Raw genomic sequence first — 20,951 nt, forward strand, 5'->3', positions numbered from 1 at the left:
ATTGTAGATACAGGATCAATCGTGGTATTTGAGCTTAATAAGAAAACAATTAATTCGGTCATTTAAGTTGTCTTGTTTTAAGTTTTCGTCATTCTACTTATCAAATTTGGGTTTTAAGACTAAAAACTTCTCGATAGTTTTCCAATTAACAACTTGATGTTTTCAGTAATTAAGTTATATAATAAACGATCAGACAAGATATTGACGTTGATTATTGTGTTAGAGTAGATGTCCGACGAACCAACTTATATATTGGACTTTATTGACTATTGTATAAAAATAATATTTATTTTAATAATATTTTATAATTTTATCAAATTATGACATTTACGTTATTTGTATACACATGCAACCTGCATAGATAAAATCTTTAAATATACAATAAGTATCATGAGGTATGTTTTTCTATGTAAGATCATGAAACTCATTAGGAAGTGTATTGTATATTCTAAATTGGTTCCTTATCGATTCAACAACCTAAACTAAGGATAAAGATCGCTCGAGATTGAGACTAGCATATGTGATGTAAACGTCGTGTTTTATTGGTAAGGACTGGAGATGTTCATTCATACAGATGAGTGAGCATTTGATGATGCATTAAACAACACTCCATTGAATTTTCCAAGAGGTTATCACTTATCGAATGAAATAGTATGTGGTTATGACTGTACACCATTATCCTTTTGACCCGAGATAATGTGGAGTCTTTACGTACTAGCATGCACTTTGATCCGTTTACCGACTCCATTAAGGATCATCAGGTGGCGATGTTGAGTATAGTTTCGAAATACGTAGGAGTCAATGCATTGTAGTCACATATTTACTTCTCATCTATGGGTGAAAATATCTTATGTGATCTGATTAGTTAACAGTGCAAGTAATCTCTAGCCAGCGTAAGACGGTTGCATCTTTGAAAAGTATTTCCTCGGTTGCACATATCATGCCACTATTATTACTCAAATATACATCACATCGTTGTCGAATTTATTTGCAGCTCTCGATATACCAATGGTTACAGATTCGATCAGGATATATAACTTGGAGGGGTCATGCTGTACGTTAACCATAACTTAGGGTTATTGCAGACACTATCAGTGATACCTAAAGAATAATGGGGCGATGCTACTAGACGCTCTTACCATGATCCGAATGGTGTAATTAGGCCTGAGTTCTGACTTTCTTAATCAAAGGGTTGATGAAAAGAATGAGGCTAATTAGGATAAGCCCGAATAGGAACAAATGTTGTTATGAATCAATGAAGTTGTTAACACAGCTAATTGTATTCCTGAATCATTGAGGATTGAACAAGTATTGGATTTCATGTTCCTGTTGAGATAGTCAAATTCAAAGAATTGAATTTGGCGACTGCATGTTGATGGAGATCAAACAGATTGTTTATAAAGGAAATTCTATGTTGATTTCATGTAATGAAAGTTGTGGAAGTTAGCTTAACTACTAATTAAGTTAAAAGAATAGAAATTTCTCTTTTAGTTACGGAGTTCAAAAACTGACAGCTGCCAAAAAGAGTTCACTTTCATTATACGAACAAGATTTGTACCATTGATACATTGGTATTGTTCGACAGTTGATCGATATTATACTGAGTTTACAATTATATATTTAGTAAATTTATAATATACTGATTAAATAATAAATTAGTGGTAGTGACTACTAAGTACAAAATTCTTGTGAAACATTCTAGAAGAGTCTAGAACACATTAATTAATAATTAATTGAGTAATTAAATAAAAACTATTTATATAATTAATTAAACATTCTAGAATATATATGTGTATATATATGCGTGTATATGTACATATATTGTAATATCAAAAGTTGATAATAATTTATGCATGGTATTTTCAAGAGTGAAAAATACATAAATAAGAATTTTTGAATAATGAAAAAACAATATCATTATAAAAAGATAGTCCTGATTAGATGAGAAAGAGATTTTATATATGTATAATCAATACTTACTTATACACATAAGTTTTTCCACCAAAATTTGACAATAAATTATCTCTCTACTTAAGTAAAAGATCGGCCACCCTCCTCAAGGAAGCACACGGTCGTGACTCCATTTCTCTGTCACGCCGCCGCCAGGACGGCGTAGAAATTATGAAATTCCAACGATCAACTCTCGATGCAAATTTCGTTTAGATCTCTAGTGCGAACTATACGAGGAATCCAGTTTCTGGTCGTGGATCTGATTAGACTATTGAAGAAGCAGAAATATCACTTCGTAGAAATTTACGATAAGAGTTATCTCATCTTAAAATCTGAAATAGTTGGAGCCGACGTTATATATGCAAAGATAAACTATTCTAAAACACACTATGAATAGTTTAAATCATATGATGTCAATGAATATTTTGAACATAAAAAAAATAATTAAATTTATGTTACTCTTTAAGTGCAAGCAAATGATATTCCAACATATTGCTCTCGAAAAATTATTAATTTTTTAATCATCCAAGAATATGCATACATACATGGTGTTTTACTGATTAAACAACCACCCGTGATTTGCACGAGTTGCCATTCCAATGGCATCTTTAAGCATCGGGAACCATTTCACAATCAAACAATATCAAGCCTCCTAAGAAAACTTTTGTCTGAATTCTTACCTCATCATATATATGTATCCATGTATGTATTTATACGGCCTAATTATGCATGCGCATCGATCTTGAATTTTATAATAATTACTTTATCCAACCCAACTAATTAAAAAGAACCTTTCACCCTCTCGTTGACTATATATGATTATTCTCTCATGGTCGACTAGATTCGTTTTTGTTCATTGGTTGTCAGTTTCTCTGAGGCTAATATCGACATGAACTCTATATAAGCACTCCAAGTTATGTCACAATCTTCATTAATCTGCCAAATTATTGAAGATTGCAGAATTAGGAAACCCTGAAAATGGTAAGCACGGCGCAGTTATATGGAAAAGCCATCACGTTTCTAGTTAATTTACTATCACTGTTTATTTCCCTTGAAATTTAATTTGTCGATTTTTCCAGGGAATTTTCGATAAAAATGTCAAAATTCAGCTTAAGCAGCAGCCAAGCAAGGGTGGAAGTAGAGCTACCGTATTTGTTTTCGGTATAGTCAAACAGTACTATGCCCGTGCTTCAATTTAGCAAATAGTTTATACGATATATATCATGAGTTTACGAGCCAACATCACAACAGTTGGCTTTCGAATAAAAAAATAATTCAAACCTTTATATCTAATTTTCCGAAACGCACGTAAATCTTATATCTTCTCAAAATACACTAGGTTGCCTGCCTCCATGGTTCGCATTAGCCACATGTTCGGGGGGGAACCATCGCAACCATTCGATACATTTTAAGTTAAATAAAAAGAAAGTAATATAATGATATAAGATAATAATCCACGTTTACACTAATACAATATTCATACCAGCCATTCTATACCGTTTCTAAATATCTGTCATTTTTTGTACTCGTTTTCTGTTATAATGTCGCATTGACTCGACAAGAAAGCATATACTAATTCTTAACTTTGGAGCTTTAGCTAAATCACTTACTGATGTGTTTATTGACTGATATGTCCAAAAGACCATGCCACGAGCCACCGTCGGCTTACTTGACTGAATTTCTAAGTCTAACAGTCCTAGATGTGTATGTTATTAGTTATTTTGATTTTGACAAATGTGGTTTGAGTGTGTTGATTTTATGCAGCAATGGCAGCATTGGAAACAATGGCATTCATTTCAAATGGTGTTAGCATATTCACATACTTTTATGGGTACATGAACTTCAGCTTGACAAAATCAGCAACTTCACTCACTAATTTCATGGGGACTGCATTTTTGCTTCCATTGTTTGGAGGATTTATCTCAGATACTTACTTGTCAAGGTTCAAGACGTGTCTCATCTTTGGTTGCTTAGAAATCATGGTATGTAAAAATCGAGCTCTTAGTCATGCATTTCCTGCATATTACTCTTTAAGATTTTCAGAAAGTTAGATCTAAAGAAATAAAAGTAAAGGAGGTGAAAGTCACTTTTTTCAAATAAATATAACACTCGAAAAATATATTGTGGCAATTTTTCAGGGTTTTGTTCTTCTAGCAGTACAAGCACATTTCAAGCAGCGGAGACCTTTTCCCTGCAAAGATGTAGCCCCGAGTGCAACAAGTCATTGTGAATCCCCGACGAGAAGTCAAGAGGCTATTCTATTCACCGGTCTTTATCTTGTAGCACTCGGGACTGGTGGGATCAAAGCAGCTTTGCCTTCACTTGGCGCAGAGCAATTCGATGAACAAGACTCGAGGGAGGCTACTTCCCTTTCGAGTTTCTTCAACTGGTACATGTTTTCCCTCACTTTCGGAGCGATGCTTGGTGTCACGTTTGTGGTGTGGATCAGTTCAAATCTAGGATGGGATTGGGCTTTTGGTGTTTGTGCTGTAGCTGTGGCCATGGGAATTCTGTTTCTTAGCATGGGGCTATCTATTTATCGAAATTACCTGCCGAAAGGAAGCCCTTTAGTTCGAACTATACAGGTGTACGCCGGCAACTTGATATATTTTGGATGTGAAAATTACATTTTTAACGGCATTATACGTGAAATTTGCTGGTTTCTTAATCTTCAGATACGATGGTTGAATATTTTCATTAATGTGCTGTGCAGGTATTTGTAGCAGCCATTAGAAAATGGAGACTTCCTTTGCCGGATATGGCTGGAGAATTGCATGAAGTTCATGATAAAGAAGCTGCACAGAATCAGATTCTTCAAAGAACATATCAATTCAAGTCAGTCGTGTTTCTGCTAACACAAATTCAAAATCTTGAAATTGAATCTACCTTTGATCTATCTCTAACAAAATAAACCAAATGTTTACAGATGTTTAGATCATGCAGCAATTATAACAGCAGAAGATGGACCAGTGCTATCAGCTGTTTCAGGGTCTTGGAAACTCTGTACCATCACACAAATTGAAGAAACAAAAATCCTTGTCCGAATGCTACCGATAATCCTCAGCACGGTCTTCATGAACACCTGTTTGGCTCAACTACAGACATTCTCCATTCAACAAAGCACCACAATGAATCGAAAAATCGGAAATTTCGAAGTTCCAGGATCCTCTGTCCCAGTAATCCCGCTCCTTTTCATGTTCATTCTTCTCCCCATTTACGACAAGGTATTCATCCCCGTAGCACGAAAGCTCACCGGTATCCCTACGGGAATCACGCAGCTCCAAAGGGTCGGTGTTGGGCTCGTGCTTTCAGCCATATCAATGGCAGTGAGTGGAGTAATAGAAACACGCAGGAAGAACGTAGCCATCGAGCATGGCATGGTGGACTCCCCCGGCCCTTTACCGATAAGCGTATTCTGGCTAGGGATACAGTATGCTATATTCGGCATGGCGGATATGTTCACGTTGGCGGGAATGCTGGACTTCTTCTATTCCGAAAGCTCGTCGGGGATGAAGTCCTTGGGTACGGCTATCTCGTGGTGCTCGCTGGCATTCGGGTATTTTACGAGCACGGTGGTGGTGAGTGTGGTGAATAAGGTAAGCAAAGGGTGGCTGGGGAGCAACAACTTGAATAGGGATAGGTTGGAGTATTTCTACTGGCTGCTTGCTGGGGTGAGTGTGTTGAATTTTGGGATGTACTTGGTGTGTGCTCGTTGGTACAAGTACAAGATGGTGCAAGAGGAAAAGAGTCGTTGGGATCATGTTGAGGAGAGTATCAATGTTAGCGTTGGGAAAGATGCTACACCATGAAATGGTTTTTTAATTGACCAAACATATATATTAATAAAATGTTCAAATGTCGGTTTTACATTGGTGATGTTAGTGAGATTCTATTTTGTTTAATATTTTCTCCTTTGGTTCTGATTCAACCCAACACTTGGTAGTAGTTTTTACATTTAGCAGGTCTTGTAAGACAAATTCGTCAAAAAACAATATTTTTAACATAAAAAATAAAAATTTTCATAAACTAAGTCAAGCAGACATGATCAGATAGAAGTTATATATATACATATATATATATATATATACATGTGACATATTTTTGTGTTTTATAAATAACTAAAATTAATCGTTTTTATATAAAAAGGAATTCATTAACCTTAAACCATATCATATTAATAATATTACAAAAAAAATGTTCAACTAAAATCGACAGATTCCGGCAAAAGTTTCATGGGCTAGGAATTATGATGATCTATTAGCAGAACGTTAACAATGCTCGACATAATCTTGATGTCTTAGGTAACAACCGGGCTGGATGTATAAAACCAACCGAGCAGCAAAAGCAAAAATTAGTATCAAATTTTATTTAAAAATTTTGTATCCTTCGAATAAGTTTCAGTATAGTTTTCACTAAACTATTAGTCAATCACAAATTTTAATCCTTCTTGTCAACATTATATTAATTCAGAAATTTTGAGGGAATATTATAATGCATAGGTAAAATTAGGGATGTCAAAATGCGACACGACCCGTCAACCTGACACGAGCCAACACGAAAAAAATCAGGTTCGGGTTGGGATTTTTTGGGTTCAGGTTGGGTTCGGGTTGGGTTGATTCGGGTTAATGCCATGTTAGGCGGGTTTCGGGTAGGGTCGGGGGTTGACCCGCGAACTTTTTTTTTGAAAATATTACCTATATTTTTATATATTGTATACTTAAACAAAATTTATTGTATATTTATATGATAAATTTTCTTCATTTAATATTTATTTTGCATATTTTTATTTTTTTAACAATTTTTTATTTAATTTAATAAATATACTTTTAATTTTCTACGATTAAAATTTCAAATTTAAATCGAAAATTTTGTTATTATGTGTTTAAATTAAAATATTATTATTATTTTTTATTTTTTTGAATTTTTTTCATTAATTTTTTTTTAAAATTTTTAAAAAAATAAATAAAATTCGGGTTAGGCAGGTTGAATCGAGTTATACGAGTTCGTGTTCGGGTTGGGGGTTTTCGGGTTACTTCGGGTTCGGGTTAGGTTCGGGTTGAAAAAAAAATAAAAAAATTTCACGGGTCCGAAATCCAACCCGACCCAACCCACCCGATTGACACCCCTAGGTAAAATAAAAGGATCAAATTTGATTCTTGGACAAAAATTACAAGACCATGTGCGGACTCTGGGTGTCAGTGCGCAATTAGGTGAGAGAGGCTGTGGCTTGTTTGATTACATTCGAATCACATATAAGGATAGGAAGAGACGAAGTTCCCCTGAATCCTTAGAATTCAAATTCTCACTGAAAATGGAACATTGTTGTACACATTTCATAACCAGCCAGCCACAAGAAGGCTCCCCGTTGGTCATGAGATGGTGATAGATGAGATATCCATCACCAATAAGCAATTTAGTACATTCGAGTAGAAGGTTAAACAAATACGAACACAGCACACCAACCCCACAAGTCCATATGGCTGCAAGTAGATGCACAACCAAATAAGCTTGGAGGGGTTCCAAAGTGAAAATTTTCAATAAAAAAATTTATCTGAAACAACCTCAGCGGAGGCAAGGAGGCTTAGCATCACGAAAACGCAACTGCACTTCTCTGCTGGGACACATCATACAGCGTGGCCGATACTTTTGAAGGAGGCCAGTACCGGAATACGGATCTACCAACTATGTTATTGATTGGCAGAGGACCCCTGGCAAGAGAGAAAATGAGACTCAATCTTTACCCCCTTGGAGAGGTTATAAAAATTGAGCCAGTAGTTGAAAATACATATATTTACTTTAATTTCTATCGTTCTCCATGAATTTTTATGAAACTAACTGTAATAGAGAAGGAACACGATCTAACACTGCACACTGGACACAACCATATGAGAAGGATGTGGGAAAAAATAGAGTGATGGGATGTAGATAATACATTTCAGAATCTACAGAACATTGAGTCAAATGTCGCCACAATTAATTTCACAAAAGTTTAGCAATTACCAGTTATGAGAGTCGAAGCTCTTATTACGGTTGTCCCCCAACACGAACACGCAGCCTTCAGGTACAATCTACATAGAATAGAAGAAAAACTATAAGCTTTCTCCCAATAACAGTAGATAAATGACCATGATCAAAAGAAACAAGATAAACCAACAAGTGCAGGCCATTACAACTGGATCCATTTCATAATCAAGTGGCTCTGAGATGAAATCCTCGTCTTGGGCAATACCATTGATCAACAATTTTCCACCACGAATCTATGGGAGGTATAAATTAGACTACTTGATAGCAAAGAGAAGGCGAAAATAACTTTGATTAAACAACTAATAGACAACACTTACTTCTACAGAGTCACCAGCTTTAGCTACGACTCTTTTAATGAACACATCTGATGAACTAAAACCAAATTCCTGCAAAGTTAACACACATACTATGTCACCTATGACAAGGTTACATTGAGCCAATGAGGCTATTTACAAAACCAAAAGACACCTGAAGTATCGATGGAGCCTTGAAAATAACAATATCTGACACTTCGGGATCCTTGAAAATATAAGAAACCTGCAAGGGAGACCAAAAGAACAAGAACCAAAACAGTTAGTTCATACACAACATGATATTAATGCCATGAAGCTCAACAAAACAACATAAAATGGTCTACAAATTATAATATATAGAACACCCACATATACTTAATGACAAGCAAACAACCATCAGTAGAAATGATTATGTACCAATCAATCCGAACTCCTAGCATGATTTTGAGTTAAAATGAGGTAACTGCTTAACCATCTTGCATATCGAGTTCAGAAACATATTATACACTGGTAAAATCATAATGGATCGTTTTAGTAGCATCTCGAAACATCAAGAAAAGGTTTTTTCAAAGACAATACCTCAAAACCATATAAAGATAGTCCATCAGTGATCAGTCTAAGCAACTTGTTGGTAATCCAATATCATAAAAAAGAACACCCACCATACAAACTAATTCTGTATTCTGAGTGAATCAAGAGGACCACAGTCCAGTCCTCTGCAAATACTAAAGATACCATATCCCTCAGTTTAGTGGAACAAAGAAGTTTTCTGATTCCTTGTAAATAACCAATTAATTTATACATTAAACGTTCGCAATACACATCTCAAGAACGGATGACCACGACCCCACGCACAAACAAAAGATAAAAACATATGCTTGAACAGTAAACATATAACATATCCGTCCAACCCAACCAATAAAACGACTCACAAAAATGATATATATTAATTCTTGATAAGATGCGCCTAGCTTAAGATATACCTTTTCAGCTAAAATCCGGTCACCCACATCAAGGGTTGGGTACATAGAAGCTGAGGGAATCGACCTAGGCTCCGCCAAACACGATTTAAACAAAATGCTAACACTGAAAGCCGTAAAAGCCGCCTTAGCATCTTCAGAGGTGAAGCAAAGATTCATCAATTTCAACAGCCAACTATTGCTACAACTTCCCGATGTTTGAGAAGAAACCTTCACGTTACAAGAGCTACGATCCTTGGCCATGAACAAGGCCTCCGAACATCTACTTGATTTTCTGTTGTCGTTGTCGTCGTCGTCGTCGCCGCTACAGAGGGTTCCTCCTTTATCAACCTCTGTGCTCGAGGACTCATTACAGGGCAGCCATTTCGAACCCTGAAAGAACGGAATGACTGATGAAGCTTTAAGAGGCGAAATCCCCAACTCACTCACGTTGGAGGAAGCCCCCGTTGACTGCTTCATCAAAGAAATGATCCCAGAAATCAAGGGCGATTGAGATTTTCCACCAAGAATTTCCCCAGTCAGCGTCGAGAACATCGAAGTCATCGGACTGATAGGGCAAGAATTCGAACTGGAGCTGCGGAAATCAGAGTCGGGCTTCTGCCACGGCGGCTGGTGGAAGATTCTGGATCGACTCGCACATTCGTGAAGGAATCGAGAACCAGCACATTTGGAGGAGGCGGAGGTGACCATACTCGAGGCGATGTAGCCTGAGTAGGTCACGGTAAATCGTAGAGCCATGAATACAAATTGTAATACGCAAAGTAAGAAGTAAAGGAAAATTTCGGGGTCTGCGACGGGCTGTGTGATGAGCAAGAGCTCTACAAGGCAAACAAAGACATCGTGATGAAGGAGATCAGTGATGAATCGAAGAAAGAAGGGGAGAATTGAAAGGTGGGTTTAGATCAGCAGGTAAATCCGAAGTAACAGCCGCGAGAAAGGGCAAATTACGTAAAGCAAACCCTGATCGCGGCGGCGCACCTTCGGAGAAGGGGAAATGGATGGAAATGAAATTTTGGGTGTGAACTTTCGACCAGGTCAACACGTAATGGAATTATATACCAACACTCGATCTGATGGTTTAAAGGGTAAACCTAAATGGTAAAAAGATTGTTTCATGGATTATATTTGTGAGATGATCTTTTATTTGGGTCATCCATGAAAAAATATTATTTTTTATGCTAAGAGTATTATTTTTTATTGTGAATATCAGTAGGGTTGATTCGTTTCACAAATAAAGATCCGTGAGACTGTCTAAACCTACTCAATTAAAAAAATAAATATAAATATTTCGTAGCAGTCAGATCAAATGCTTGGCTATAAAATAAATAATTTTACACGTAGAGGGATCGCAGGTAGTGTGACGCATGCGCATGCATCATCAGTAAATTCAACGAGGCTTAACCGCTAAGCTGTCCAGCGCAAGTGGATTCATAATTTAGAAGTCCCCGTTCAATGTTTTTAAGTTATTGCTAAAAATACTCTAGCTTTCCAATTTTTTTAAAGTTGTATTTGATAGATGGAATTCGGATTTTTTGATTTATTTGGGTTGATAAATTTGAAATTAATTTTAAAACCGTTACATGTCGAGTTACAGAATTTCAACTTAAATTATGTAAAGTCGTGAGGCTTCTAGTCATATCAGACAATATCACAAGTGAGTTGGACCGTGACATGGATTTCAAATACACTAGAGATATCAAGTATCGAAATTTTCTTGAAATGAGACCGGACTTGTAGCCCAATGGTATCACCTCCTGCCGGAGTAGCCGGTTCTCTGGGTTCGATTCTCTCTCTTCGCGTGTGTTGTAATTTAAAAAAAGAAATTTTCTTGAAATAAGACACATCGATCTATTCTTCCAAATGTAACTACACTAGCAACAACTCCTAACTAACCAACTCTGGTTGCAACCATTTTATTTATTCTATTATGCTTGCTTCGATGGGGAACTTTGACTGTCTCTTTATTTTATTTATTTATAATTAATTATTATTTTCAATAATTTCATTGAAACAATCAAGTGCCACTAACCCACGTTCTATGAAATTATCGAATTTCCATGATTTTTTTTTTAAAAACTATTCATTTAAGTCAAATTGCATTGCATTGTCATTTGTTTTTTATAAAGTTTATATTCCTTTTGGAACTAACCGAGTATCTTGCCTACTCCTCGAAAATAAATACTTGAAATATTTAAAATATATTTATTTGATATATAATTATATTACATTGATAAAATATTTAAGTTTTGAAGCAACTCTCCGGCTGTCGAACAAAATAATTAGATATCAAGTTCGATTTTTTTAAAAAAATCGAAAACGTTCACACCGAGATTTGATTCAATGATTTCGAGCATAAGTTGATTTGTTCGTGAGTAGATCTATTGTGAGACTGTCTCACGAATCTTTATCTGTGAGATATGTCAACCTTACCGATATTCACAATAAAAAGTAATATTTTTTCATAGATGACCCAAATAAAATATTTGTCTCATAAAATAAGAATCGTGAGATCATGTCACACAAATTTTTGTCTTTGTTCATAGCCACTGTTTTGTATCTTCCAAAATAATAAATAATGTTTTTTGGATTTCCAATGAAAAGCTGTTGGAATCGAAACCCAATCAAATTCTTACTTTTTTCCTTGAACGATAGATCTTATCAAACTAGATAAACCATATTTTTTAAAAAATATACCAAAGGGTTAGTCTATGATTACTATACCATTATATTATCGGTCCATCACATTTTAATAGAAATTTACACAATGTACCGAGAATCTAGAAACTAAAATTTGGCCTACGGAGAAACGCTTCGGTATAACATAAATCATATAGTTGAAAAACACTCGATATAATATAAAAATTAATTATATTACTTATCAACGATGGTTTCGTCGTGATAAAAATAGTTTGCTTATGCGTTTGTCAAACACGAACCAATATTTATACATTAACAATTTTTTTAAAAAAAAATTGACTGATCTATTAAATATCTCCCTGATTATTCAACACTAAATCAAATTACATTGCGGTTATGATTTTTCAAAAAAATAAATAAAAAGGTAAACATATGAAAAAAAAAATCAAATTTTCCAGACCACGTGACATTGTGGCGTGCAACTTTTAATAAAGAAAATTTAATGTCTGTGTCCCAATGGCGTGAAGAGAAATGGGTGATTGTTTTGCTTTTGTTCCAAGTAAGAACGCATACAAAATGATATGACAAATCCCATGTACTTGATTGAAGTGACCACTACTATTTGATATTCTTTCATGATCTATAAATTTGAATTAAATATTTATACTATATAACGCATTAGTAAATATATTTTTTTAAAGAAAAAGTAACAGTAAGTCGGTGATCTTCATGTTAAATATTAATGATATATCGTTTGGTTCGATATAATATTTATTCACATTTTTACCTAATCTAATATCATGTTTGATGCACTATATTATTTATTCACCTACCAATCATTTATTTTATATCAATCAAATCATCAATCATTCATCTCACATCAATCAAATCATTGAATTGAAATTATAATATTACCTTTAATAAATAATATTATAAATATTTTCAAAAAGGCAAAACGATAATATCACATTATCTCAAATTTAATCAAATTAATCAATCAGATCAAATATTATATCAAATATCATTTTAATATATATTTTATTATTAAAAAATATTACTTATCTTCATATTATTTGTTTCATATCACGAACCAAACTGTACCTAAGTTTCATTAACGGAATTGGACAAAATCTAAAAATTTCCCTTGAGTCTACACACTTGACAGTCAGCTTAGGGTGTCGGCTCGCAAAATTTTCGAGACGTTCACGAATTTTGATATTTTATTAATATATGTTAGATAGATAGATTCTAGGATTTCGAGTATTTTTCAGTAATTCAAATAGCTCACAAATATACACGAATATTTAGAGCAGAACTTGAACAAAAAAGTTTAAAATTTTCAATTTCGAATAGATCTCAGACTCGAATATATCTCTTTCAAGCCGAATTCGACCCTTAAAATTTTCGATATATTTAACTCGATTCGTTTCATTTACTTCATCAGAGTCGACCATAATGTGTCATCCTCGTCAGCGAATGCACATTTGTTTTTTTTTAAAATAAAAAAAAAAAAAACGGATACACATTTATTGTCCCACCAAGAAACATGTCAAAATTTTAATTTTTTTAAAAAATATTAAAATTTAGCTAAAAAAATCATGTTAAAATATGTCAATGATGTTTCATTGTATACGAACACGACCATATAAAAACTTTATCATGATTATTTTAATTTTAATTTTAGAAAACCAACCAGATTCAACTACACCGTAGATTGCCATATGGATTTAATTCGATTTTAGAGGGATTTTTTAAAAAGTTCACAAACAAATATTTATAATGAAATTTACCCACAGTTTGAGTTGGTTTTTTAAAACTATTCCTGAATAATGTTGATATTCCGAATTTATCATTCTGAATTTGCTTCTATTATGGCTCGTTGTAAGCTGTTTATGATGGACAAGCCTGATCACACAATGCGGTTTGTGCGACGAATAGCGAATGAATTATCTCATACTTTAGCTAAGAATACAATGTATTATGCTAATTCTTGTCTTTGAGATGAGGCACCAAACTTTGTGGATGCCATTCGCACCCCGATATGAACTCGATTTGATCATATTTCTATAATAGATTGAGTATATTTCTCTAAAAAAAAAAAATAATAATAACACACAAACATTAAATTGAGTTAATATAAATCTAGAACTATTACTATATGTTATATTAGATTTAAAAAAGAATATTTCACTCGTGTGTTACTTGCATTTGTCTTTATATTTAACTTTATTATTCTATATTTAATTTATATTAAAATCAAAAATTTAATAAAATTAGAAATTTTTTATATAAATTAGTAAATAATTGTAGGTCTTCCCCATTTTGCAAAATGTGAACCTACTACGCCAATCAAAATGGTCAGAAAATACTTGAATAGGGGGATGGTAGAGATTCAATTAAGACATTTACGGCAGACCATTCGACTTTCATGCTGGAGCTAGAACTAGCATGAAATGGAAAGGGCGAAACTTTACTTCATTTCTTGAGATTGGTCCCGACTCTCGGGGATTCCACGAAGGAAACAGGCAGGAATAAAGCCCTCCCACCGAAGACTAGTGGTAGATTGTCTCGCGGTGCTTTCGGAAAAGCGTTATCGCACCTTTTCTCTTTCTTTTTTTTTTTTTTTTTTTGCATGGACGTGCTGATAACTGAATTATTTTCACCACAGTTGAATAAATATTGAATAAAACAGTAATTGAAAGTTCACAAGATGCTGAAGTTTATTCCATAAAGACTGATACAACCTAATCGTGCCACGAGCCTTTTTTGGTGTCTTAGAGGAGGAATTCACCTTTCTAACGCATATTCAGTCGCAGAAGCACGGCACTGCTGATTTGTTTTCGATCATAACATCAAGCGGTACAACTCGATTCTACTCGACTAAACTCGTGATCCTCTGAGAAGGGAGTTTGCTAGATTTCAAAGGAAAAAAAGCACAGAGATAAAATAATTAACTATGCATTAAAAAAAACATATATATTACATGGTATGATTAGGCTGAATCAGCCTTTCTGAAATAAATATTTTGCCTCTTGCGTACTGTTTTATTTCATTCATTTCTTTTAATATTTTGTTTAAATGAAAAAATAATAATAATAAAAAGAATAATTAATCACAGATAAATCAAAAAAATGAGAATCATCCTAAACAATATAAATTAATAAAAATAATAGTTGTAATGGTCACTGAATAATAATGGTAAATATTATTTAACCGATTCTCGTTTTTATCATATTATAAATTTATTTATTATTATTTGTATTCATATGAATTTAATACTAAGTTATAATAATTTTTTGATACGTGGGAAAACAGTAAAAAAACATATATTAGGATATATAAATATTATATTATACAATATTTAGTAAATTGTTTTTTTTTTTTAAAAAAAAACACGCTTTTGACACGAGCTATTTGTTTTGTTATAATTTCGCTTGGTTCTATGGATGATTTTTGTTTTGAATTTGTTCAAGATTCGAATCGATTGCTCGTTGAATTCAAAATTACACTATATCAAATTACACTATTTTTAATAATAATGATAATATATTACTTGAGAGATTATTTTTTCATTCTTTATTGAGTTGAAACGATCTAATAAATCTATATTCGTGAAACAAATCAATCCAATTCATATTTATCATGAGATATAATATTTTTAAAGTAATTTTTTTAATATTTTTTCACAAATTAAATATGATCATAAACTCATCTCACAATAGTAACCGTGTTTGTATGTTATTTCTTAAATCAATTCATTTCATCGTATATACAAGAACTAATTTTTACGGAGAATTTAAATTTTACCGAAGGTAAAATAGATTAAATCACCGGAAGTAAAAAATTCAACGCAGTGGTCAACAAAAGCAAGACCATGGAGATTCGTGCCAGAACAGAGCTACAGATGGTCAAGATCACATTTTTGCAAACTCTCACGCGCTTATTTCACCTCCACCATTTCACACATTAATTTTGCATGTCACCGCACAGCACAGGCAAGTAAGTCTTCTTCGCTATAAATTATTATTCTTCGGGCTGGCCACTCGCTTCTGTCCCACACGCACACTCACTCTGCTCTGCAACTCCTTGCTCCGAAAACAACATACGCTTAAAAGCAAAAGAAACGGAACCCACTTCACTAATCATGGAGGAGAGGCCGGAGACTGAGCTATTGTCGATCCCGGCGACTCCACGAACCTCCACTCCGGAGATACTCACTCCCTCTGGGCAGAGATCGCCGAGGGGGTCAGCGGCGGCTGGGGCCACGACCAAGTCATGGACGCCGACTTCGTTTATATCTCCGAGGTTTTTGAGCCCCATCGGCACTCCGATGAATAGGGTCTTGGTTAATATGAAGTGCTATTTGGAGGAAGTTGGGCATTTGACGAAGCTTAATCCTCAAGATGCATGGCTTCCCATTACCGAGTCTCGGAATGGGAACGCACATTATGCTGCTTTTCACAATCTCAATGCTGGTGTTGGGTTCCAGGCCTTGGTTTTGCCTGTTGCTTTCTCTTTTCTTGGATGGTGAGTTCTTTTTTCTTTTCTTTTCTTTTTTTTTTATTTAATTGTTAAGTATGATTCTTGAAAATGACCTAAAAAACACCTTAATTTATTTCTTTTTAACGGTTCTGAAGATTTTTCATTGTGTTGTTGCATTAAAGAGGGGTTGGCAAGGACTAACTTTAGCTGCATTTCTTCCCACCTCTCTCCCCTTTTTTGGGCAATTCAATACATTCAAGATAGCATTTTGTGGTCGCTTTCCAATCGATTGTGGTTGGTCTCTTTCAGACAGTACTTAATTTAATTCAATTCTATCGATTTTTTGGTTCATCTGGAGTCCATAGCATTATAATTATACCAAAAAACGTCATCTCTTTAACTCGATTGGCATGCTCGACCCCATTTTTTGGGTGCAATTTCTGATTAATTAACCCTGTTACAAATAAACGCTGAAAACGATTTCTTTGATAAAAGTTTGCGTTGTCTGTTCAATCCTCATTAATTCTAATCTTGTATTCTTGTTGGCATTCCAGCACACTTGTGGCTCCACCTGGCGATTTACTTTAAGCCAGGATTATATTTTTTCTTACCTTTTTCCAAATGCTATCATGAACATGATTTGAATCGAAACCACAGATATTCTTTTGCAAATGCTTTCACTTTTTGCTTTTCAAATATGAATGCCGCTTCAACTGGGGGTCCAAGAATTATGATATTTTATGGAAATCCAGAGAGTGCAATTGCTTTATACTTGATTATCTGGGATTATTATTTCTGTTTTTAAAATTTCGGCGTGTCCGTTTCTTTTTCCAAATGCTCAGGTTTATGATTTTATTTTTTCCTTTTTACATATAAAATTATTGATTCAAGCTCCTCAAATAAGCTTGTGTGCAGAACTGTTTCAACACCCCTTGTGTATCATTAGTGCAGAGATTCTTGACTAAAAATCCATAGCATTCCAAGTGGGACCTTCATTCTCGACAAAAAATGACAAAAATAAATAAATTCTATGTGTAATTTGTTTTGAACAAACGAGTTAACTCTTCTACTGGCCCATGTTTATGTTATAATTCCTTAGTCACCCTGAATTGCAATTTTTCATTTGACAATGAACCACACCAAGTTGTTTTGTAGTGTTGAGACTCGTATGTGGTGTTTTGTCTCGGCTGTCTTTCACTATATTTTAGTGATGTGGTGGTGGTTATCATATCTTCCAAAATTTTATGTTTCGGTAAACATGAGTTTCATGGTAATAGTCCTCACTTGTCGCCAAAGATTTGAGGTTGACAACGTGAATGACTGCACCCCCATCTTCCGAATATTTGGTTTAAAAACCATTAAATATATTTCGTCATTTCGATGCAGGAGTTGGGGAATAATCTCCTTAATAATAGCCTATCTTTGGCAATTGTACACATTGTGGATTCTGGTTCAGCTGCATGAAGCCATCCCTGGAAAACGATACAATAGATATGTAGAACTTGCACAAGCAGCATTTGGTAAGTGCAGATGCGTATTTCAGGGAAAAAATGAGTCAGAAAAGTTCTAATCACACAAGTCACAAAAAACATGTTTACCCTAAACATTATTAAGATGTTATTACGTGCAAAAGCTCTTACATTTTGTACGAGTTTTGTTTTTAGGTGAACGATTGGGTGTCTGGCTTGCTCTCTTTCCCACCGTTTACCTATCAGCTGGCACTGCAACAGCTCTAATTCTGGTTGGAGGGGAGACCATGAAATTATTCTTTCAGATTGTTTGCGGTCCACTTTGTTCATCGAATCCTTTAACAACTGTAGAGTGGTACCTGGTTTTCACCACCCTTTGTATCGTATTATCCCAACTCCCAAATCTCAACTCCATAGCAGGACTTTCGCTTGTAGGAGCTGTCACAGCCATCACGTACTCGACTATGGTGTGGGTGCTCTCTGTCAGCCAACCGAGACCACCAACCATTTCATATCAACCACTCGCATTGCCTACTGCAACAGCTTCTTTGTTTTCCGTCATGAATGCCCTTGGAATCATAGCATTTGCATTCAGAGGCCACAATTTGGCCCTGGAGATTCAGGTCTGTCCAATCTCCTTACACAAGTACTGACCTTGATTACTTGAATGCACAATAGATAAGTCCATATTTTGAAAAAAAGTTTATATGATGTTTTTTTAGGCAACAATGCCATCGACTTTCAAGAAGCCATCTCATATGCCAATGTGGAGGGGAGCAAAGGTCGCCTATGTCTTTGTTGCCATGTGCGTCTTCCCTGTTGCCATTGGAGGTTATTGGGCTTATGGAAACCTTGTAAGTATGGTGCTTCGCCAGTTTTGGAAATGGTTCTCTTGAAAATATTAAATTGGACACAAGATTCAAATTCTAGGTGAAAGTATCTAGTATTGTACAAATGTTATGGTTGACAGGGACATTGCAATTGAAATCTTTTAAACCATATAATGATAATAGCGACACGATGATGCCACATATTACATATATAGTGATTGCAATTGCTGCAGCTTAACATCTATAATGATGCTTTGTACCTATATTCGATGCTTTTCTGATCGTTGCAGATGCCTTCCGGAGGGATTCTCAACGCGCTATTTGCATTCCATGTTCACGACATTTCAAGGGGACTTCTTGCCATGACATTTCTTCTTGTCGTGTTTAGCTGCCTGAGTAGCTTCCAGATATACTCAATGCCAGTATTCGACAGCTTTGAAGCAGGCTACACGAGCCGGACTAATCGGCCTTGCTCAGTCTGGGTCCGATCAGGTTTCCGAGTGTTTTATGGGTTCATCTCTTTATTCATCGGGGTTGCACTTCCATTCTTGTCTAGTCTCGCAGGCTTATTAGGAGGACTGACTCTTCCAGTCACTTTCGCATACCCGTGCTTCATGTGGGTTCTTATTAAAAAACCAATGAAATACAGCTTCGGCTGGTATTTTAACTGGACACTGGGTTGGCTGGGTATTGCTTTTAGCTTGGCTTTCTCCATTGGAGGCAGTTGGAGCATGGTGAACAGTGGAATGAAACTTAAATTTTTTAAACCTCCTAACTAAGAATGAAATGACACAGTCTGGTTTGATCTGGCAAAGTTATTTCAGGTTCAGGGCGTTCTACAATTATTTTGAGTTGTATGGTTTTGGTCATGGTGGATGTTACATAACCATCATCTTGTATGTGGTTTCTAGGGAAAAAAATTGTAAAAACTTATTATTGGAAGTATGGTATTGATTTTCGTTATTATTATTGTTTGTTTACTGTGGTTAATTATATGTTAATTTCTTTGAAGTAAAATCTACGAACAAAAAGAGTATAAATGTTGATGAAATTATCGATTTAAAGCTCATGAATTTCAAGATTTTATGTGATTATGTTAGTGCAAATACAATTATGCTTTTGAATATCATGCTTGAAACTTCTTATCAGATGTGGTGAATATGTCTGAGTTTTATGAGTGGAATGTTTCTTATTTTTATAAATGAAAGATGTATTGATTTATTAATATTTTTAGGAGATTTTATGTATTTTTTAAATTTTTAAAAAGGGGTTTGTCCAATTAACCCACAATTATTATTAAAAAATGACTTGAGAAAATATTTGTTTAAATAGAAGAAATACTAGGTGAAAAAATATTTGCATCAAATTCAATATTTAGGCAAAAACTTATGTGAGATGGTCTAACGAGACGTATTTTGTGGAACTGATATCTTATTTGGATCATCCATGAATAAATATTACTTTTTATGCTAAGAGTATTTCTTTTATTGTCAATATCGGTAAGATTGATCCGTCTCACGGATAAAGATTCGTAAGATCGTCTCACGAGATACTTACTATTCAATCTATTGATCTTGTGAGAACATATAAGGCAACAGAGGTTTATCATGAAGAAATCTTTTAATAGAGCCCAACTACAAGATCAACCAAATATAAATTCTTGATAAAATGTGTTTCTGGAAAAAAAAATTTATTATTATTATAATTATATAATGAAATATTTGAAATGATGTGAAATAACATTATAAAAAATAATTAAGTTGATACTTGGTGGCTGTTTATATTGATTCTATAATCAGATATTAAACAGTTGCATTATACATTTTTTTTAAAATAAATTTGTTATGCACAAGTTAGCTACTTTAACCTATAAATAACTTATTTTCAAACTATAATAAAAAAAATATATACATAACTTAAAAATAAATATTTTTTGGTAGTGAAAATATATATTATTTAAGAATTATAAAAAAAATTAGTAACTTAAGAATTATAATTTGTGAAAGAAACAAAAAATCCTCAGGTATTTTTCTTCAAAAAAACAAAAATCCTCAGGTATTTCACAAATCTTGCATCCGTCGAGTCACTAGCTACCTCGAGTTCCCTGATTCCACCTAAGAGGTGAGCAGGGCGAATTAAGACAAGTGATGTTCAAGAAATTTATGGGTTTTCTGTTTGGAGAAAGAGGAGATATATAGAAGGAAGAGAGAAGTCGAGGAGAGGGGCGATGTATGATATAAAAGGCCTCACTTTCTTCTGGGTTTTGCCCCTTCTACGTGCTCAGAA

General features: G+C 34.4%; 3 protein-coding genes across 4 annotated transcripts; 2 read left to right on the forward strand and 1 right to left on the reverse strand.

Moving 5' to 3' along the window:
* Positions 1 to 3,716: 3,716 nt before the first annotated feature.
* Positions 3,717 to 7,659, forward strand: LOC142551547 (protein NRT1/ PTR FAMILY 4.5-like). The gene is made up of 4 exons (XM_075660835.1): positions 3,717 to 3,932; positions 4,089 to 4,535; positions 4,664 to 4,785; positions 4,877 to 7,659. Exons 1-4 carry the CDS (start codon positions 3,717 to 3,719, stop codon positions 5,757 to 5,759), a joined length of 1,668 nt encoding a protein of 555 aa, XP_075516950.1. The 3' UTR covers positions 5,760 to 7,659.
* Positions 7,225 to 10,292, reverse strand: LOC142551548 (thylakoidal processing peptidase 1, chloroplastic-like). Of its 2 annotated transcripts, XM_075660837.1 has the most exons (7): positions 9,251 to 10,292; positions 8,443 to 8,511; positions 8,292 to 8,360; positions 8,121 to 8,207; positions 7,951 to 8,018; positions 7,512 to 7,658; positions 7,225 to 7,430 (listed from the first exon to the last, which is right to left on the reverse strand). In XM_075660837.1, exons 1-6 carry the CDS (start codon positions 9,983 to 9,985, stop codon positions 7,538 to 7,540), a joined length of 1,149 nt encoding a protein of 382 aa, XP_075516952.1. In that variant the 5' UTR covers positions 9,986 to 10,292; the 3' UTR covers positions 7,225 to 7,430; positions 7,512 to 7,537. The 2 variants fall into 2 exon arrangements, with proteins under 2 accessions (XP_075516952.1, XP_075516951.1); XM_075660836.1 differs by having other exon boundaries at positions 7,225 to 7,658; positions 9,251 to 10,291.
* A 5,489-nt stretch (positions 10,293 to 15,781) lies between these two features.
* On the forward strand, positions 15,782 to 19,655 carry LOC142551549 (lysine histidine transporter-like 8). Its single transcript, XM_075660838.1, has 5 exons — positions 15,782 to 16,411; positions 17,753 to 17,886; positions 18,031 to 18,458; positions 18,558 to 18,689; positions 18,956 to 19,655. The coding sequence occupies exons 1-5, from the start codon at positions 16,029 to 16,031 to the stop codon at positions 19,442 to 19,444; spliced, it is 1,566 nt and encodes a 521-aa protein (XP_075516953.1). The 5' UTR covers positions 15,782 to 16,028; the 3' UTR covers positions 19,445 to 19,655.
* Positions 19,656 to 20,951: the final 1,296 nt, after the last annotated feature.

Source organism: Primulina tabacum, chromosome 7 (genome assembly GCF_025594145.1).
Source record: "Primulina tabacum isolate GXHZ01 chromosome 7, ASM2559414v2, whole genome shotgun sequence".
Taxonomy (NCBI): Eukaryota; Viridiplantae; Streptophyta; class Magnoliopsida; order Lamiales; family Gesneriaceae; genus Primulina; species Primulina tabacum.

Coding starts and splice junctions, on each gene's coding strand:
- LOC142551548 (XM_075660837.1), bottom strand. CDS start 9,985: ATGGCTCTACGATTTACCGTGACCTACTCAGGCTACATCGCCTCGAGT. Junction 8,208..8,291: donor AAGCTGGTGACTCTGTAGAA/GTAAGTGTTGTC, acceptor TACCTCCCATAG/ATTCGTGGTGGAAAATTGTT. Junction 7,659..7,950: donor AGCTTCGACTCTCATAACTG/GTAATTGCTAAA, acceptor CTCTCTTGCCAG/GGGTCCTCTGCCAATCAATA.
- LOC142551547 (XM_075660835.1), top strand. CDS start 3,717: ATGGCAGCATTGGAAACAATGGCATTCATTTCAAATGGTGTTAGCATA. Junction 3,933..4,088: donor TTGGTTGCTTAGAAATCATG/GTATGTAAAAAT, acceptor GCAATTTTTCAG/GGTTTTGTTCTTCTAGCAGT. Junction 4,786..4,876: donor CAAAGAACATATCAATTCAA/GTCAGTCGTGTT, acceptor AAATGTTTACAG/ATGTTTAGATCATGCAGCAA.
- LOC142551549 (XM_075660838.1), top strand. CDS start 16,029: ATGGAGGAGAGGCCGGAGACTGAGCTATTGTCGATCCCGGCGACTCCA. Junction 18,459..18,557: donor ATTTGGCCCTGGAGATTCAG/GTCTGTCCAATC, acceptor ATGTTTTTTTAG/GCAACAATGCCATCGACTTT. Junction 18,690..18,955: donor ATTGGGCTTATGGAAACCTT/GTAAGTATGGTG, acceptor TGATCGTTGCAG/ATGCCTTCCGGAGGGATTCT.